The 20952-nt window shown below is 40.0% G+C and overlaps 1 protein-coding gene across 6 annotated transcripts in view; it reads left to right on the top strand.

Moving 5' to 3' along the window:
- The window catches only part of grm4 (glutamate receptor, metabotropic 4), a 206904-nt gene that overhangs the window by 148748 nt on the left and 37204 nt on the right, over nt 1-20952 (top strand). For all 6 annotated transcript variants that reach the window (XR_014276816.1, XR_014276817.1, XM_082533805.1 and 3 more), the window contains 3 exons: nt 11852-11987; nt 12192-12346; nt 12686-12826. Coding sequence is in view for 4 of the 6 variants with exons in the window: in XM_082533805.1 (XP_082389931.1) it covers nt 11852-11987; nt 12192-12346; nt 12686-12826 (432 nt within the window). In the remaining 2 variants the exon portion in view is untranslated. The remainder of the gene's footprint in view (nt 1-11851; nt 11988-12191; nt 12347-12685; nt 12827-20952) is intronic.

Raw genomic sequence — 20952 nt, 5'->3', positions numbered from 1 at the left:
AGCTGTTGCACAGTCTGGATGTGCGTGCCCGAATGCTTCGGTACCTTTTTCCAGATGGCAGGAGTGTAAAGAGTGTGTGAGAGGGGTGTGTCCGATCAGCCACAATGCTGGTGGCTTTGCGAATGCAGCGTGTGGTGTAGATGTCCTCAATAGAGGGTAGAGAGACCCCGATGATCTTCTCTGCTGTTCCCACTATCCGCTGTAGGGTCTTGCGGTCTGATATGGCACAGCTCCCAAACCAGACAGTGATGCAGCCGCTCAGGATGCTCTCAATAGTTCCTCTATAGAAGGTGGTCAGGATCGGTGGTGGAAGCCGGGCCTTTCTCAGTCTTCTCAGAAAGAAGAGACGCTGTTGGGCTTTCTTGGTGTTGAGGGACCAGCCGAGGTCCTTCTCCAGGTGTACACCCAGGAATTTGGTGCTGTCAACGATCTCCACAGAGGAGCCGTTGATGCTCAGCGGTGAGTGGTCGCCTCGTGTCCTCCTAAAGTCAACAACCATCTCTTTTGTCTTGTCAACATTCAGAGACAGGTTGTTGTCCTTACACCAGTCCGTTAGTCTCTGCACTTCCTCTCTGTACGCTGACTCGTCGTTCTTGCTAATGAGACCCACCACGGTCGTGTCATCAGCGAATTTAATGATGTGATTTGAACTGTGTGTTGCTACACAGTCATGAGTCAGCAGTGTGAACAGCAGAGGACTGAGCACACAGCCTTGTGGGGCCCCAGTGCTCAGTGTGGTGGTGCTGGAGGTGCAGTTCCCGATCCGTACTGACTGAGGCCTTCCGGTCAGAAAGTCCAGGATCCAGTTGCAGAGGGAGGTGTTCAGGCCTAACAGGCTCAGCTTTCCGATCAGTTGTTGGGGGATGATCGTGTTAAATGCTGAGCTGAAATCTATGTACAGCATTCGGACGTGTGAGTCCTTCTTGTCAAAGTGTGTCAGGGCAAGATGGAGTGCAGTGGAGATGGCGTCGTCCGTTGAGCGGTTATGGCGGTATGCAAATTGCATTGGGTCCAGTGAGGGGGGCAGCAGGGTCTTGATGTGTCTCATGACGAGCCGTTCGAAGCACTTCATGATGGTGGGTGTAAGTGCGATAGGGCGGTAGTCATTGAGACAGGACACAGAAGACTTCTTGGGCACGGGGACGATGGTGGTGGCCTTGAAGCACGTGGGGACAACGGCACTGCTCAGAGAGATGTTGAAGATGTCGGTGAGAACATTTGCCAGCTGATCAGCACATTCTCTGAGCACTCTGCCTGGGATGTTGTCTGGTCCAGCAGCTTTACGTGGATTGACTCTGCGTAGAGTTTTCCTCACCTCAGCTGTAGTGAGACACAGGACCTGGTCGTTCGGAGGAGGGGTGGTCTTCCTCGCCGCCACGTCGTTCTGCCTGTCGAACCGAGCATAGAAGTTGTTAAGCACATCTGGGAGGGAGCCGTCACTGTCACAGGCAGGTGGTGTCGTCCTGTAGTTAGCGATGGCTTGTAAGCCCTGCCACATGCGTCGTGTGTCGCCGCTGTCCTTAAAGTGGTTGTGGATTCTCTGGGCGTGTGCGCGCTTCGCCTCTCTGATGGCCCGAGAAAGTTCAGCCCTCGCTCTTCTAAGCGCCACCTTATCTCCCTCTTTGAAGGCAGAGTCTCGGGTCCTTAGAAGTGCACGCACTTCCGCAGTAATCCACGGTTTCTGGTTGGGTCGTGAGATGATGATCTTGGAGACAGTGACGTCATCGGTGCACTTGTTGATATAGCTGGACACTGATGATGTGTACTCCTCCAAGTCAGTGAAGTCGCCGTAAGTTGCAGCCTCTCTAAACATGTTCCAGTCAGTGCTCTCAAAACAGTCCTGAAGAGCAGAGATGGCTCCTGCTGGCCAGGTTTTCACCTGCTTCAGAACCGGTTTTGATCGCCTGACGAGGCGGAATTAGCATAACAGAGATGTGGTCTGAGTAGCCGAGGTGGGGGCGGGGCTCTGCCCGATATGCGCCGGGGATGTTTGTGTAAACAAGATCCAGCGTGTTTTCTCCCCTCGTTGCAAAGTCCACATACTGATGGAATCTAGGAAGCACTGACTTGAGATTTGCATGGTTGAAGTCCCCAGCAACAATAAACAGTCCATCCGGGTGTGTATTTTGCAGTTCACTGATCTTTGTATACAATTCCCATAGCGCTTCCTTAGCATTAGCGCTAGGTGGAATGTACACTCCGATAATGAAAACAGTGGTGAATTCCCGTGGTAAGTAAAAAGGTCTGCATCTAACAGTCACAAACTCCACCAGCGATGAGCAATAACTAGAGACTAGCACAGAGTTCTTGCACCATTTCTCGTTGATGTAAACACACAAGCCGCCACCGCGAGTCTTACCGCACAGAGCTGCATTTCTGTCGGCGCGAAACGAGGCCAGCCCGTTTAGCTGAATAGCGGCGTCCGGTACTCTTTCGCTGAGCCATGTTTCCGTGAAAACAAAGACACAGCAGTCTCTAATCTCACGCTGTGTGGCCTGCTGGAGTCGGATGTAATCCAGTTTGTTATCCAGGGAGCAGACGTTGGATAAGATGATGGACGGTAGAGCCGGCCGGCTAGGGTTTGTTTTTAGCCTAGCACAGACTCCCGCCCGCTTGCCGCGCTTCCGCTTCCTCGCGCAACGCTTCCGATGTCTCCACCTCCGTCCGCCGGCATCAGGCAACGCCGAGGCTTCGAGGCCTGGTTCGCGGAGCAAGCCGAGTTCACGCAGCGTTTCCCGCAGCCCCTCCTGGATGTCGTCAACTAGGTTATTTAGGTTGAAAAGTGTCTGGCTGTTGTATGCACGAACACCGACACCAGTTGCGACGTTATCCATACATAGTGCAAAATAAGCACGCTACACACAAAAACGTAAACAATAAACAATGCAGCACCAGTTTTGGCTCCGGAGTGGCCGCTGCGTGCTACTGCCGCGCCGCCATCTTGGTGCAATTTGTAGAGAAATTATTTCAAATTTCAAATTATTTCAAATCGCACATATCTATGAAAACAACCTCCTCATGCAAACTATGCCAACAGCAAATGCAGCAGAATTGCCTTTGTATTGTAAATGCAGCAGAAAGGTAAAGTCATCACAAGCAGAGTTAGTTTCTAGCATCAAACTGTGTTTCTCAGGATCTGCTTTTCTTCTTTGAATATTTTGTCAGTTCCCTCTTCCTTGAACTTTTCTGACTTTTCTGCTTTTCACATTTCATTTGTAAAACCACAGTGCAGCTCTCGAGAACATTATAATAGTGAAAAGTTCACATTTGTCTTTTTAAATGTATTTTTCTGCAACTGTTATATCATAAGTCTACATACAATATGAATCCATTCAGGGCTGACCTCTGTGAGATTACTTTCTCTATTCCTCGTTAATCCAGCAATGTCTGATGACTATTTGGGATTCAGTGCTATCTATGTTTACTGTGAGGACGTCTGTGTCCTACCTGATTTATTTTTGTGAAATAACTTCACTGACAAAGAGTTCTTTACATAATGCATTCAAATTTGGGAAGAGAGCAGGAAGAGAGAGTTTGTAGTAGAATTAAAAAGCAGTTGTTTTTTTTTATATAGGACTGCTGCAAGGTTAGCAAGCTCACCAGTTTGTACAAGTAGTGACTTAAGCAGGGAATTACAGTATGTTTTACCTCAGATTAATACATAAAAGCCATGACATGCAAATGGGCTGTTGCTAATGTAAAAATTCTGTTTAAGTAGAAAGCCTTTGTCAGCTCATGTAGGTCTATCCTTAAAAATTAATCCTGGATTTTTCAGTGGTTGTTCACTGCCGACAATATTACAATACAAAGCCGTGCAGTTTTCTGCAGAATAAAGGCAGGATAATATTGTGACATTTTGTCCTTTGTTGAGTCTGCATCTCAGTAGTCTTTTTATTTTAAGAAAAAATGGCATACATTAAATAGAAGAGTCATCATGCTGCAAGTTAAATCTGTATTTTCCCTTTATTTTCTCATGCATATAACAATAAATACATTTCAGAGTTAAATGTAGAATTTTTGTAAATGTCTGCAATCAGGGCTCGGTTTATATAAATGAGCAGTCCATCGTAGACATTCATTCATATATGCAGTTGCTCATTTTGAGCATCAAAACATACTACTCAAAAACTGAAGGGGATACTTAAATAACATCGGATCTTGATGATTTACAAATTAAAAAAAAAAAGAAAATCTTCACGGGCATATACTATGCTACAATCACACTAGGAAAATAATGGTTGGTGACGCTACTAAAACGATTGTGAGGATGTGCAAAGCACTTGTAATCTCATTGACTTGAAATGGTTCACTGAAAATCAAGAACAGGCTTGTGACCACTCGCGGTCAGTCGCTGTCTTCAAAATGATCTTGGTGCATCAAGATGGCAAAAAAATGGGAATAAGACGGTATCAGTCTGCTATCAGTTTGTAGTTGAATTAGGGCATGCTGGCAATTACTTGCAATCTGTTTGTGATAATACAGCAATTAGGTCTAATACAGTAAATTGGTGAAAATAGCAAATCTGTTGCTGTGCACATATACACAATTTCAAGTAAACTCTTTACAGTCAGAATCCAAAAGCGCCAGAACCTCTTAGATTTAAATGGGAAATACAGAAATTCCACAAATGATGGCTTAGTTGTTGCAGGATGGTGATTTAATACATTTTTGTCGTTCACAGTTTTTTTTTCTCCAAAACATCAAGATCACTGTACTAAATTATACTATAAACAATGTTGTTATTCTTAACCTCATGGGCCTAATGGTGCTGAAACGTTCATGACCTGAAGGCCACAGTTAGAGGTTAAAGGATTGATGAGTTGGAACTATTTTCTCATTCTGATGACATTATCATTCCTGGGCAAGATACTAATCCTTGCAGCTATGCCAGAGTTGCAGTTGATGATCAACCAGGTGAAGATGCATACTCTAGGAAGTCAACAAGTTTTTCAATTTCCTAGCAGTAATAATATTTGCTGAGAGAAAGAGAAAGTGTTTACCTGTTACGCCCTTGCATGCAGGGATAACAAAACCAAACCTGCTATTGTTGTGAAATCTTCAAATCAAAGGTACAAGACTGAAATATTGAGACAATCTAAAAAATCTTACGAGCACCGTATGTCACTGTGCACCAGACAAAGAAAAATGATGAAATTTCCAGAAATGGTTGTATCCTGAGGAAACAAAACAAAATCCAAGTGACAAGGAATAGAAAAGTGTTTAAAAAGTCTTGGGGTTTGGATTATACAGGCATACCTGAGCAATCCAAAGTAGTCGTGATGACAAATCTGACACATCTGAAACTACATACAGTAAGTAACATGGTTAATGGCTTGGCTTGGGATGTATGCAATGTTCCCTCTAAGCTGCAGGCGTGCGCAATTGCGCACTACTGGCACGGTCTCTCCGCACAGAAAATCTGCGTTGCGCACAGAAAAAAATCTAACCTGAATTGAAATTAAAATGAATACGTTAACAATTCTGTTTTGCAGTGTTAGTCAGTGACTGGCTGCTCCCGTATGGGATTAGAACGATGCCACCTTATCCCATAGTCCAACCAATAATGCGATTCACATTCGTATATACGCAGCTAATCAACGTTGCTGACAGGCTATGACAGCGTCCTTATGTGCCGACACCGGTGTTTTAGCTAGCAAAGCGGCGTGGCTGATGTGGAGTGAAGCCACTTTAATGACAACGTGTACAACCATTGGAGATGTGAGCAGGACAGTCGGAACAATTGACGGAGAAAGTGTGAACTTTATACCCGTTTTTAAATTGTGTTGATCGGCCACGTAAAACCAGAGTTATGATAAAAAATATTTGCAATGTTTGGTTTCCTTCCTGAATACTATCGTTGTTTATATTTACTGCAGAAAAAACTGTAAAAATGGCGTTTTATAAGGAAAAGGCTCGAAAGCATTCTCCGCCTGTGAGCAAAAACAAAACCAAAATAACCCCTACCCTTTCCTATTGGTCGAAAAATGTACCATGTCGACCAATCAAAAAATGATATGGCAACATTGCATTTAGTTGTTTAGGAAAGATGTGAAAGATGTGTTTTGAGATGTGAGAGATTTGCGATGTTTAGCGCAAATTTAGTGTTAGTGTGTAGTGTAGTCAATAGTTTTGTTGTGTGTGTCAGAACAATGAGGCGACTGCTGAGTGTTACAGGTGTTGCAGGAGTAATACATCTCCTGTTGTCAGGCCTGCAGGTATCAGGCTGTTGTTCTCCTTTATCTCATAGTGGACAGAAATTATTTTTTGGAGTGGCACAAATAATTTGTGTGGCATCAAACTTGATGCAGAACAGCTGATTGTTCTGTAAATAGTTTGGAATGTTTATTTAAAAAACGCCTTGGCTGCATTTTTAGGTAGACAGCTGCAAAAAAAACTTTGTTGTTTGCATAACTCAGTTACTTTTCTGAAGAAGTAACTATATAATTAATTGGCAAACATTGGTCATTATTTACTGTATTTTGCAGACAGAAAGTTGCAGGACTCTCTCCCAGACCACAGACGCATAATACAAGTCAGAGCTTTATAAAAAAAAAAAGAAAGTTTTGTTTTCAAAATTGGAGTTCAAGTTATTTTTACTTCCAATAGTGTTAACATACTACACAGGTCATGAACAAGATTTTTTTTTTTTAATTTTCATTGTAAGTGGGATAAAGCAGTTAATTAAAAGTAGTCTAACATAAACGCTGTAATTTGATAATTTTAATAAACCATGTAACTTGGATGGATTCGATGCCGGCGTGACCACAGTGCACACATCTGCTGTTGCTCACTGTGGTCCAAGGGACCGCTCACGGAGTTTGTGTGTTCGCTCAGACACATGAAAAATTAGAGGGAACATTGGATGTATGCATGTAGTATGTTGTGCAAGTGGTCATCACAAGAAACAAATTACCTACCTGACTATCGTTATCATTAACTTATCATTGACAAACAGGGCAATTAGTGTAATTGAAAGCTTCCTGTGAATTTGTTATCGTATTTTATAGCACTGTAAGATAAATAAAGTCAGTACAGCGTGCAAATCAAACATGACGGTAAATTTGAAAGTTCAGTTTGTTCCTCTAGCTTGCGACCAAATGTACAATCTTAAAACACAACTCTAACATTTTGTCAGTTTCTAAAAGTTGGCAGCAAGCTGTTTTCTGTTTACACATTCAGCACAGATGGATCAACATTAACATACAAACTCTTAGCAGACAGAAAAAAAAACCTGATGGCACTCAAATCATTAAATCTGTGGGATGTAAAAAAAAAAAACCAAAACAAAAAAAATAGTGAGCTGAAAGACAGTAAACACCCCGTAGGGCTGAACAGAACTGCAGCGTCATAGTGCGAGTCCTAAAAAATATTTATTACTGTCACTTTGGGAAATCAAACCAAATTCACAAACTAAAAGCAAATGAAATTAAATGATCTTTGTCATATTAACAACATGTAACACAATGAATAAAAAAAATAGCTGAAAAATTATAGTAGGTCACATATCAAACTTGAAGAAACACTGAAAATACACCAGTGACCACGCGTCACTGGAAATGACGAGTGTTTCTCAATACTATTTGTCTCCAAAAGAGTTAGACGTTTAATAATAATAGTGTTCACTAAGTTTTAATTTCCATCTATTGCCCATCTGTATTTTTACGTGTTAATTAGCTTGTCATATATCTTCAACATGTTTTCCCTTAGTTTGACACTATATATTGACAAAACAGTGAAGATGTTTTCCTTGTTTTCTTTCCCTATCAGAATGACACCTTGTGATGTGAAAAAAGAAAAGAACCTAGTACAAGAGAATTGCTTGGAAGAAACAACTTGTCAGATTTAACAAGCAAGCCAACAGGAGTCATTATAATGGCCTGATCTTTAAATGTAAATTTGATTATGTCATTAGTATAATGACTTTGATTGTAGCGATTTATTACAGCTGGGATTTTTATGCATTCTTCTCTTTGTGATCTGGTCAGCTAAGACTGCAAATATTAGAAAGCACAGATAATAAGCACCGAAAATAAAATTAAATAAATGAATAAGAAAAAATGCTGCACTTGTTCATGATGTGGAAAGTCAAGATATCTAAGTGAACATATACTATAGTAAATGATGTCAGATTATTAGGAAAAGAAAGCTGCAGCTTGACTGCCTGACTTGTCTTCTGATGAATTTATGCCATTAAAATCCATAAATCACTTCACTTTTGACAGCCTAGCATGTCTTCTTTACAATTTAAAAAAAAAAAAGAATAAGAAGAAATAGCCTCTCCCTGCAGTATAAATCTAATTCCTGGTTATTTGTTCATGAAGTGTCCATTCTGTGGTGCTGTGATTTAATCTGATTTGTGATGATAGAATCCAGTGTTCACATAGTTCAAATGCAATAAACGCTGTGGTTGTTGATATCTTGACTTTTTGTTGACATTTTCTTTGAAGATTTGTGTTTATCTCACTAACAGCATGTTGCGCATGTCTGTGTTCATTGGAAGGCATCTCACTATAACTAAAAACAGAAAGAGAAAAGTAAGAAACGGTGGCTCAGTTATTGTGACAGAGACCGACTGCGTGGCTGTGGTTGGCCTGACACCACAGCAGCTATTTGTCACTATTAGTTTCCATTAATTTAAGTGAAGACATTGTTAGGATAGCACTGCGGTGGTCCTCTGCTGTGGCAGGTGAGAAACTGCAAAGAGATGCTCGCCTTGAATGCTTGTCAGTTATCTAAACCCATCCATTTTGCTAAATGTCCAGAATGACCAATAATGGATCCTGTTTGAGTGAAATGGACAAGTGGGTCATCACACATAAATGGTTGAAGTGATGAAATGCTCTCATGACTGCAGTCAAGACACACACATCCTGCAGCATATCTACCATAAACTAAAGGATGATCTGAAGCATTAAGACAGTTAAAGTGTTATTTTTATCCATGCTAAACATCTCTTTTAGGATCAAAAATGGAATGCTCGTAATGAATATTTCCTCCACCAAATCGCTGTTGGTCTTTGCTCTTCTAAGCATACTGCTTTTGGTGACAAATCAATTCACAGAACATTTGGATAAAGTGAGGGTTTTTTTGGCATTTCATTATATGCATGAAAAATGCATAAAAATATCCCTGCATGGCATATTTCCAGGGACCACTGCAATAAAAAAAAGCTGTAGATGTGTCAGTCTGTCTGACTGATTCAAAATATTTGCACAAATTCAAAAGGTATGACATTTAATGTTTTCAGGGTAGTGTTTTATTGGACCAATGGATTTTCCCGAAAGGGTATGTGCAATACCTGTGAAACCAACATTTTGCCAAAAAAAATAAAATAAAGAAATGCGCTATAGAGACAGTTGGCAAGCTGAAAAAAATGGGACACGGTTTGAATTCACTGATACCATTAGTGGGAAGGGTAATTGAAAAAACAGTGCAATGTTGTTCTGAGTGTTCACCTGTTTCAGGCAATATTTCTGCTGCAACAGGAGGTGATCTCTTCCAGGATGAGAATCGAATACGTAGGCTATGAGCGATAACTAAATGGTGTGATGATGATTCACATGCTGTGCCCTTGCTAATCACTAGATCTTCAACACCTTTGTGCCAGAGAACGTCCTCACCCCCATCATCAAAACACCAGATGGTGGAAGAATGAACAATCAATGTCAAAATGCACTGATGGTCTGCTAGTGGCATGCTTTGGCTCAATATCTAATTAAAGTGTTTAATATTGACTTTTCCTTTCCTTTCTTTTCCTTTCTGTTTCCCTTACATGTTGATGTGGGATGTATAAAATGATGACGCACAGGGGAGACTCACAAGTAAAAACAGCTCTGCTTGGTTGTGTTTTTACAGGATTGAGTTATCCTGCTGCCTTATTTCTGTTTTTATACTGAAAAGTTTTATGAACACTTATTTAAGAAGTACCAATACAAGTACATATATGTGCTCCAAGTTGTGCTGTAAAAGAAAAAAATAAATTAAATTAGGAAAAGACAGCATATCACTGCTGATCATTGGCTGATGCTGTTATCCCTTTTGGAGCTTCTTTATATGCCATTCCCTGCAGGTTTTTTGCTGACAACATTTTAAATCTTTGCATGTCTGAGGACTGAGCCAGGATTTGTCTGACCTTCTCAAACTTAATGAGGTTCACTGACAGGTGAGGAAGGAGGAGACAGTTTCATCCAACACAGGGACTCTGTCTCAGACTTCAAAACTTTTTTAGACAGCTAAATGGGGACAGGTTTAGCTGCCCCGTCATTAGGCTGGGCATCAGAGCAGAAGACCACCAAATGGCAGGAGTCTAGGCCATAGACTTTTACAAAGTGCACACACCTTAACTAAATATATGTAGGTGTAGTAAAAATAAGACTCATTCGGCATTCTAGTACTCTCATTTTTACTAGTTTGGAGAGCAACTTGTGACAGTTAAAAAATAAGACACACTGCTTTTGCAGTTGTTTAAGTAGTTATGACCCGCTCACTCTTTCTGGCTTCTAAACATTGTGTTTCTGTGTACGATAAACAGTGTAAAGTATGTGCAAAGCAATCCTCTGGCAGTGTCCCTGCTGTCCGTAGAGCTGCAGGAAGCTCAGAAACAATCGTTCAGACAAACATGGCACTCTGAGGTGCTCTAAATTTCACCCAAGAAATCCTGTTGGAGAAGCCCAGGAAAACTCACTTGAGTGGCATAAAACACATGTCAGCATCCTCTTTCTCTGTTGCCTTTGCAAGGACTCAAAGTGTATTTTTTTTTCCTTTTGTAGGTTCTCTAACTCTGCTTTGTCTAATGGGTAAAGAACATACTTCCTATAATATTTCAGTGTTTTATTACAGAGACCGGATAGGCCAACATAACCACAACCTTCACAACATGCCTGCAGCGGTGGAGAAACAAAGCTTTCAAAAAAAGCCTTTTGTGCCAGTGTTTTGTGCTGTCATGCTAACCAGCATGGCCGGACCTAACATGGCAGAAAACAAATCAGAGCTGCAAAGCTGTCCCGTCGCATAAAGGTCCTTTGTATGCATTACAATGAACAAACATTACCTTGTTCATTTGGTGCATAAACTCTGAGGTTCAGGCTTTCAGCATACCTTAAACAGACTTAAGAACATTTATACCTTATAACAAAACAGTTTGAAGAAGAATAGCACACACAGTAAGCTTTATTGTTAACAAGCATTAACAGCACACAAAAACCTGTTTTGTCCATGAATGAGCATTATTTAATTTTCAGTGGGAATTATTTAAAAGTGTGTAAAGTACTGGTAGACTCTCACGCTACCTTACCTGACAGAGGTTGTTTTTGATTTTCAGATGTTGCAGTTTTTTGTACAGTAACATGTAATCTCAGTGTTCGTTCTGTCTGGTAGCAACAGTGTTCAGGTAAAAGTGAAACTGTATATTTCAATAAATTTAGATAAACTTTTTTTTATTGACTATTAAAATATGGAAATTCATGACAATGTTCATGCTGTCATATACTTTGCATACATTTTAAACCTATCCTCTGAATCAACAAATAGTATGGGTGAACAGAACTTTCAATTATTGATAATTAAGATAATTTCTCCTATCCCACAAAAATGCAAAGAATATTTTCCTGGTCAGAGCTGCTAGTAAGTGAAAATGATGTTACTTTAATAAACTCTAAAAGACAGTTTGTTTCTCACTTAATAGCCACCGCGCTTTATTCAGCAACATACAACATTTAATTTCATATTAATTTCACGTTCAAACCACTCAATTAAGTACGGTACTGGCTGATCATTGATGTTTTAATCTTATGTTTGCGTGTCTGAGAGTTCTCTGACATATTATTTTATGTCTCTATATTTGTTTTTCTAGGCGGTGTGTGCATCTCCCAGTCTGTCAAAATTCCCCGGGAGCCCAAGCAAGGAGAGTTCGACAAGGTCATCCGGCGACTCAGAGAAAATCCAAATGCCAGAGTCGTCATACTTTTTGCCAATGAAGATGATATCAGGTATAACCTGGTAATAGATTAACACTTCTTTTGAAGATTAGGAAAACATGACTACAGCAGACAGCATGCAAACATGTGGGAACACAGCCGTTTCAGTGCGGGTCTGCCAGACTACTGTGTAATGAATTGCACAACAAAATCAAAGTGGAGCTGGTTGGGATGCTGACCTTATCTGTGGCAACATCTGTTTCCTCACCTTCACAGGCGGCTGCTCCATGCAGCGAAAAAGGCCAACCAGACAGGTCATTTTATCTGGGTGGGTTCAGACAGCTGGGGCTCAAAGATCTCTCCGGTTGTGCAGCAGGAGGAGATGGCAGAGGGAGCGGTCACCATCTTGCCCAAGCGTCAGTCCATCAGAGGTACAGAGATGGACATTATGCAAGCATCTGATCTCCCTGCCTTCTAAAATCATGTGCACATATCAGTGATTTATTATTTCCATGCAAGTAAAACAAAACTATTTATCTTTTACTCTTTCAGAAGACTACGTTATTTGTAATGACTTCAACACTCATTTAATCATCAAAGATGTAAAAAAGTTCAGTCAAATAAAAAACAAAAAAGAAGCAAAGTGAATGTGCACACGATATTGAATTATTGCATATACTCTAGAACACATGACAGCTACGGTTCTCATATAGCGTTGCTTACACTGAGAATGACCGCATCACTGACAGTGAACCGACTGATCTGTTTAGGGTTTGATCGTTACTTCATCAGTCGAACGCTGGAAAACAACAGAAGGAATATCTGGTTTGCTGAATTCTGGGAGAACAACTTCAACTGCAAACTCAGCCGTCATGCGGTGAAGAAAGGGTCCGGGCTCAAGAAGTGCACAAGTAAGATATTCTCCTGTTGAGAAAAAGCTATTCTGTGTTCTTTTTGTTTAAACTTTTACCCAACATGAAAACATTCCTCTTTTAATGTATGATGAGGGAGGTGACACATTTGGCTCATGGGGAAAGTGTTTTGACAGCATTGCCCACCTATTAAAAGTGGAACCGCTATATATTCAGTCTTCAAAATCACAGTTCATCTCACAGCTCATTTCATTGCTGCTCTATATTTCTGCTGAGTCTAGTGTGTTTATCCACACAGCTATAACAAGTGAATGGTTTAGCTCGGCTGCATGCTTAAAGCTTCGGGCTTAATGCCATACTTTATACAGCTGTAGATAGCACAATCTCTCTTGGTGGGAAAAGTCACTGCATATTTTATCATGATTTAAACCTCTATTAAGTAGTAAAACATATAACAAAATTGAAATTTTGCTTACAGTCACCCCACTTCTGCCCTATCTTGAGAACTGCAACAGGGTAAAAACTAAACCGTACTAAGTTAAATGAACCCCCCTCCCCAAAGAAAAATCCAAAACCAAAGTTCTATATAATGCAGTAGTTATAAGCTGATTAATTTAATATAGGATTTATAGCATATCTGGTGATCAGCTCTTATTAGCATTCACGCCTTGTTACTGCATTACCTTTTCTAACTGCTAAATACTCCATTATGCTCAACAGCTAGTCACCAACCGTGTCTGATGCAGGCAGCTCACTGTTGATTTTAAAGTTGTTGTTTTTTTTGCTAAAAGCAGCTACTTGGTATGGCTGCAAAAAGTTGAGAGAGGAATAAGAGTGCAACAAAACATTGAAACTGTTGGATAAACGATGATCTGAAGTTGATTATAAAGCTCTGCAAAGCTGAAGGGAGGAGTATATTCAGGCTATAATTCTCTACAGGCTCAGACAAAAGACTTTTACGTTCTACGTTGTTCCACATTCGATATTTCTCGCTGCTTTTTCTTTTTCTTTTCAAAGAAAACAAACTTGCACTGTTTTAAACCCTAAATAATATCAATTATAGCATCTTTAAAAGTAATAGATTTATTTTGGAAAAGCAAAAAGCAAAAGAAACTAAGGTGATAATTAGATTCACTTTTGGAACCCAGCTTATTTCTATAGCCAGTCCCAAGCCCCAGGTAAATGGGGAAGGTTACATGAGAAAGGGTATCAGGTGTTAAAATCAAACAAGCAGATTATTGAGGTTTCCATATGCGATTTCTATACCAGATCAGTCAGGGCTAGAGTTAACAATAACTGCGGAAACGGTGTTACTGTTGGGTGAAGACAAAGAAAGGGGGAAGGTGTGTTTGTAGGTAGCAAGAGAGAAGGGAAGGTCTAAGTGGGGAGGTGAGAGCAGGGACTCTGTAGTCTGGTAAAGGGAAAGAGCTAGTTCATGTGCTGGAGAGAAGGAAGGTATATTGTTTGTGCAAGAGACCAGGTGGAAGGGAAGCAAGGACAGAAACACTGGAGGTGATTGGTAATGAGGTTATTGGATGAGACTTCAGTGGACATGTAGGTGAAGGGAACAGAGGTGATGAGGAGGTGTTGGGTACGTATAGTGTTAAGGAGAGAAATGCAAAAGGACAGATGGTTGTGGATTTTGCAAAAAGGATGGAAATGACTATGGTGAACATGAAGAAGGAACACAAAGGGATGTATAAGAATGCAAGGACGTACACATAGGTGCACTACATCTTATACAGAAGAAGCAATCTGAAACACAAGTGGAAACAAGAAGTGGAAGTGAGTGAAGACATAGGCAAGGATTAAATGGTAGAAATGTTGCACAGATACTGCCATGAGGGCATTTGTCCTATTCTCTGGACAGAGTAAAGAAGACAGAGTGACGCAATGGTGGTCACATTCATAAATGCTACTGCAGGAAAGTATTTAAAGGAAGAGATTAGCAAAGAAAACATGGAAAGTAGTCGGGCTGATGAAGAAAGCTGACAGGACTACTGTGAGACTTTTTAACCAGATTGTTTAATAAAATCTTGGACAGTGAGAGGATGCCTGAGCAATAGAGAGGAAGTTTACTGGTGCTTTTCAGGAATAAGGGTGATGTGCAGAGCTGTAGTAACTACAGAGAGATAAAGTTGGCGAGCCAGATCATGAAGATATGGAAAAGAGCTGCTGAAGTTAGGTTAAGACAGTGGTTCTTAACCTTGTTGGAGGTACCGAACCCCACCAGTTTCATATGTGCAGTCATTGATCCCCTCTTTAGTGAAAAATAAAATATGATTTATTTTTTTTTCAAATTCAAGACATAGATATGTTTTTTTACTGGTGCACAAAATGAGCCGTGCATGTCAAGGCGGAGGCTCTGCCGAACCCCTGAGACTGACTCACCGAACCCCTAGGGTTCGATCGAACCCAGGTTAAGAACCACTGGGTTAAGAAGATAGGTGATAGGTGCAAACAGCAGTATGGCTTCATGTGGAGAAAAGAGCACAGTTCCAGTGTTTGACTTAGAGTGTTGATGGAGGAGTGTAGCGAAGGTCAGAAGGAGTTTCATAGTGTATTTGTGGTCTAGAGAAAGCAAAGTGGTATACTGCATGAGAAAGCCAGGAATGGCAACGAACTATGTGAGGATGGTGCAGGACATGTTGGTTTTGAGCTCCTTTTTTTCCAGTGGTGATGGGGAGTTTGACAGATGAGGTCAGGCACACGTCTCTGTGGAGGAGGATGATCACAGGCAATGCTGTGATCTGTAATGAGAGCATGGAGCAGGTGGAAGAGAGCCTGGAGAGGTGGAGGTATGCTTTGGAGACAAGAGAAATGAAAGTAGAAGCAAGGCAGAATACATTTGTGTAAATGATAGATGTAACAGGGAATCTACACGGAGCAGAGGAAGTGAAAATGGACAAGTATGCAACTATCAACTATCCGAGAGAGGAAAAAGACACTACAGGTTTGGTGGACACAAGTGTCAGGAGTGATTTGTGACAGTAGGATAGCAGTAAGAGTTGAAAGGGAAGTTTTGCAAGATGGCCTTTTATGATATATGGTTTGTAGACGGTGACACAAATGGAAAGATAGGAGGCTGAGCTGGAGGTGGAGGTGAGTTCAAGATGTTAAGATTTTTTGTTGGAAGTACCCAGAATGAGTATATCAGAAGAGAGAAAGTGGATATACCAGACAAAGGATGTTAAAAATTGAGCTGCCAGGGATGAGTAAAAGTGGGATATCACAAGAAAGATTCATGGAAGTCATGAAGGAGGATATGCAGAGGGTTAGTGTGACAGAAGAGGATGCAAGGGATAGGGGTGGCATGAAGGCAAGGATTTGTTGTGGTGACCCATAAAAGGAACAGGTGAAAAAAAAGAAGAAGAATTAGGTGTGTTATTGGTGGGGAAAAACTCAAGTAAGAGTTGCTGTATGCAGCCCAGCAAGCAAGAACACTGCCAAGAAACAGTCTAACATTGCTCTCGACTGTCAGGTCTTAGTGATCCCTTGAGAATCTCCCAAGTTTGAAAATTGCCACGTATAGCCTCAACCCTCGAGTGACATCAATTAATGGAAATATTTCTCCCTAACGTATGCAGAGTAGCAAAATGACTAATTAATAACTACAGCATAACACTGAAGTCTGCTGGAAAATGTAACAATACAACAGAGAAGAAACCAGAGACACAAATAAGATTTGTATGATAATGACCATCATTACAGCCAAACACTGCAGAATTGTTGCAGATTTCATGCAGTAATAATCCATATCTTCTTAATTACAGGTAGCTAGTATTGCCATTAAAGGCAGATCATCACAACTGGACTGTTAGGATCAGTTCTTTCCTCTAAAAGAAGAGTCCAAGTGATGACTCAGTGGCTTTTCAACAACCTAAAAAATTAACACTCAAATGCCCAGATTTGAATTATTTAATATGACGATAAATTTACGCTTATAAATTACTTGCATATTCTCTTTATTCTTAAAATGTGACAGTATTGTGCTTTAGAGGATCATGGAAAGCTGGATATAATAGTGCTCTGTGTCATTCTTTTGGTAATAAAAAGAAAGTTGAATTTGATTGAATTATTGTAATTTCATATAGCCCCCACTTGCCTCTGAAATAAACATATACTAAATCGAGACAGCTCACTGTGAGGACACAAAATATACAGCAGATAAAGAAGTCATAAAAACAATCACATTATGCTTCATAACATAGTTGGGAATGAGGAATAATTTGGGGGGCATACAGCATGGACAGAAAAATAGATCAGCACACAATTAGAGAACACAACGTTTAAAAAATCCCTCTCTTGAATTTACAGTTAAGAATGAGCAATTTGTCTTTAGGCGGAAACCATGCAAACTCCAAGAAATCAAAGGAAATAAAAGTAACAATCTAGCTGCTGTACGGTGAAAGCACTAACCACCGAGCCACCACTCTGCCCTGGAGCCAGATGTGTATATCCCCAATCTACATACACCAGTTTCCACACATACACTAGTATTTATAAACAAGACTGTGTCGTGACAGCGTGCGTACAATACTTCCACACTGGCTTTATATGGCGGTAATCCACACATCAGTGGCTGGGCTGAGTTTCACATGCTGCAGCATTATGAGTAAGAGAAAGAAAAACATCAAAGACAGAATCTGGGGAGGATTTGGAGTCGGCGCATTGCACAGATTCACATGTACAGTAACATTTATGAATGTGAGCACAGTCATTTTCTGAAATAGTGACCTGACTGGCAAAGTTTACTTTGCTTTTATTTCTTATTTCTTCAGCCCTTCAGTTAATGCTAATTCAAAATTTATAGATCTAGATAGCTTTTAATGTTAAACCCCCCCCCCCCCCCCCCCCAAAAAAAAAAAAAAAAAAACCCATGAAGTGCCTCGTTAGGTTGACAGCACTCATCGGGACTGCAGCAGCAGAAAGAAACAAAACAAAATACAGTACACTGCTTGAATGGGTGGCGGACAATAGGAGTACATGATTCTCTTACTAATGATGGAATTTGTGTTGAAAATGCATGCTATCTTCACTCAGTTCAGCTGTTGTGAGGCCACAGGTTAATGTTACACTCTTCATTGTCTTTATTCTTTTCATTTTTTTATATTTAGTTCTTATGAGGAACCAGCTTTACTTTTTCTTCTGGCAATTTTTGGTTGCAAAAAACAAACAAACTGATTTTGTTGCAGGGAGGGGGGAATCCCTCTTAGTGCACTTCAGTAGTGCCATAAATCACAAAATGCTCCAAACCAGCAGGCTTTGTGGAGGTGGGATTTACAGCATGACTAAATTAGATTTTTAAGGTGGTTGTACGTTGTCTTACAATGCTATATGCATCGGTCACAGCTGTGCATTACCCTACGATATAACATGAATAATATAGACTAATTTTATTTATTTATTTATTTGTGAAAGATTTCCAAAGATTTTACCATGCTATTTATTGCATGGTAAAATTTGAAGTGACTGTAATAGACCACTCAGTCAAGAGGACTTTGTGGCAGTGCAAAATTTACAGCTTACTTTTCTAAATGTGATGAAGAACTCTGATTTGTCAGGTAGTTAACTGCCAGAGGAGACATTCCCATTTAGATATATTACCTCTAAACAGTTTCTCAATTAACTCTATGAAAAATATACTTGATATGAGAGCCCAGCTGATACAGGATTCTCAAGACTGATATCGATATTAAGCAATTTAAAAATCCCATTATATCAGTCCATATTTTTTTATGTGAAGCTATTTAAGTTATTACTAAGATAATATAACAGTGCAGTTTTATAAATAAACTTATCATCACAACAAGTCCTAGGTTAATTAATTATGCTCTACTCCTCAGCTTGTTGTTGTGTTTGTGGCCACACCTTTTGGCAACAGGGAAGTTGCAGAATACCCCCTGGTGGACAAACTATGTAATGCAACACTCAGGACATGGTTGAAGGGTGTTTCTCCCATCTCGTCTTCACATCATTTATCAGTTGGTATAAATGGCAACACAAATATACTGACAAATAATAATATTTGTTTTGTAATATAGCAGTTGGACTACCTGATATACTACTAAATCGCTATACATTACTTTGTATTGCAAATGTTGAATTGACTTATTTTGCATCTTTTACCTTAATGTTTCCAAATTTTCTTCAACCACTGACAGTGGAGTGTTACGTTTCGGTGTTGTCAGTGTGTTGTTTTTGGCGTGACTGTTATGTGTTTCCTGTTTTACTTTGAAAGTCTGTGTTATCTTAGTCTTTTCAGTTTACGTTTCCCTGTCTCGTCAGTTCTGAGTTGCCCCAGCTGTGTTTCCCTCTTGTTGTCCATTTTCCTGATTCCTCCCTCTAGGTATTTAAACCCTGTGTTTCAGTGTGTCATGGTCGCGATCTCCCCCGTGTTGTAAATAGTTTGGTGTTTTGTTGTAAATAAATAGTTTGTTGTAAATAGATTTGTCGATACTTTCGTTTCGGGATTTTGGTGGTGAGCTTTAGTGCGGTTTTTTGTGTGTGTTTTTTTTTCTTTATTTTTACTTTTTTCGTGTTGCACTCCGGTTGCCTAGGCCGGGGTGTAACATGGAGGTACAGTAAAACCTGCTTTTCTTCCTTTGTTGAGCATAAGAAGTCATAACAACTACACCAAAGCAAAGCAATTCTGACGTACGGTGTAAATGGGCATGTTGACATGCAATTATGCGTGATTGTGGATGATCATGCCACTTACCTCTGCTGTACTAATGTGTATAATAACATGTAATGATAAAAGACAAGGACCCCTGTGCTGAGACTCTAGAGAATCTTAATGTTTATTTATTTGTAGATAAAGGGCAGGGTTGGTAAAACAATAAATAACTGAAACAGCCCTGGTGAAACAGTACAAACAAAATACACCAGAGACATACTTTTACTCAAGGGGTGAGCTGCAGAACCAACAGCTGGTGCTGTGTTCACAGGCAATAAAACCCAACACAGAGTATTCTAAAGAGATAACACAGAGGGTTACATTCAGGGCATCACTCAGGTGGATAAGATAGTACTGATGGATCAATTTGTCTACTGATTGGCTACACTGACCTGCCCACCCCCCCAAGAGGAAATGTTGCCAAGAACAAAAAAACTAGATAACTCCAGTGACCCTCTGGGAGTCTGCAGTCTGATCAACACCATGGCCAACACTCATACCATGTTTTCATTTCCTTATATAAATGAGATGGAAAACATGGCACATTGTTTATGTTTGGGAGCAAATGTATTTCCATTTATTCTTCTTTGTGTCTTGAAATATCTGTAGTAGTTTAATACTGAATGTTGAATACCGATCTAGATTGATATTAACACATGGGTCTGGGGGAAGATTTACAATATATATTTTTTGAATTAGTGTTTTGTGGTAAAAATTGCAAATAAACAAACCACCCTGTTTCCTCCCTCCCAAGTTATAGAAGATAAGCCAGTTGGTAATCTAAATATTTCTTAATGTCACAAAATCCTGTGCAGACCAAAACAAAACAAAATGTCAAACTGTTTATTAATACTGTCTGACTTTCCAGCTCTGTCTGTGGCACTCCATAGTCCTTGTGTTTCTTGTAGATGATGCAGACCTTTAAAACTCATCAGGTCGCATTGTTTTTGTTTTGTTTTTTGAAAAACAAAACAAAACAAAAGGCCAAATCATTTCTTAAAATAGCTGGGTACTGCATTTTTGAGCAATTACAGCAACAGAGTTTATTATAATGAAGTAAGGGAGCATTAATGTGGCTTATTTTGTTGGGTTATTTTCTGCAACCAAAACAGGCTTAATACACCTTGGTACTTATTTGGCAGGTCTCTGGAAATCTATTCTCTAACACAATTTTCCCAAAGATATTCCTTAACTTTGCATTCTGATAAAGGTTATGAGTACTGGTCCAAAATTTCCCTGAGGTGACCCTTCATGCATTATCAGAAGGAACCGCTCTGATCAGGATAGAAATTTTCATTAAAGTAAAGGTGATCACTCGGCCCTGTACTTATTTGCAGTGACCCTTGCAGCGACCTCTCACTCCCTCAGACACACACACACACTATAACAAAGTTACTGAATTCATCACTGTAGAGATCAAGGTTAGTTTAGTTTTTGATCAGAGATATCAAAGCTCTGTTTTATGTTATGGGATTTGCTGAATTTA

This window comes from Aulonocara stuartgranti (genome assembly GCF_965226115.1).
Source record: "Aulonocara stuartgranti genome assembly, chromosome: 5".
Taxonomy (NCBI): domain Eukaryota; kingdom Metazoa; phylum Chordata; class Actinopteri; order Cichliformes; family Cichlidae; genus Aulonocara; species Aulonocara stuartgranti.
This window is presented reverse-complemented; position numbering and strand designations above follow the sequence as displayed.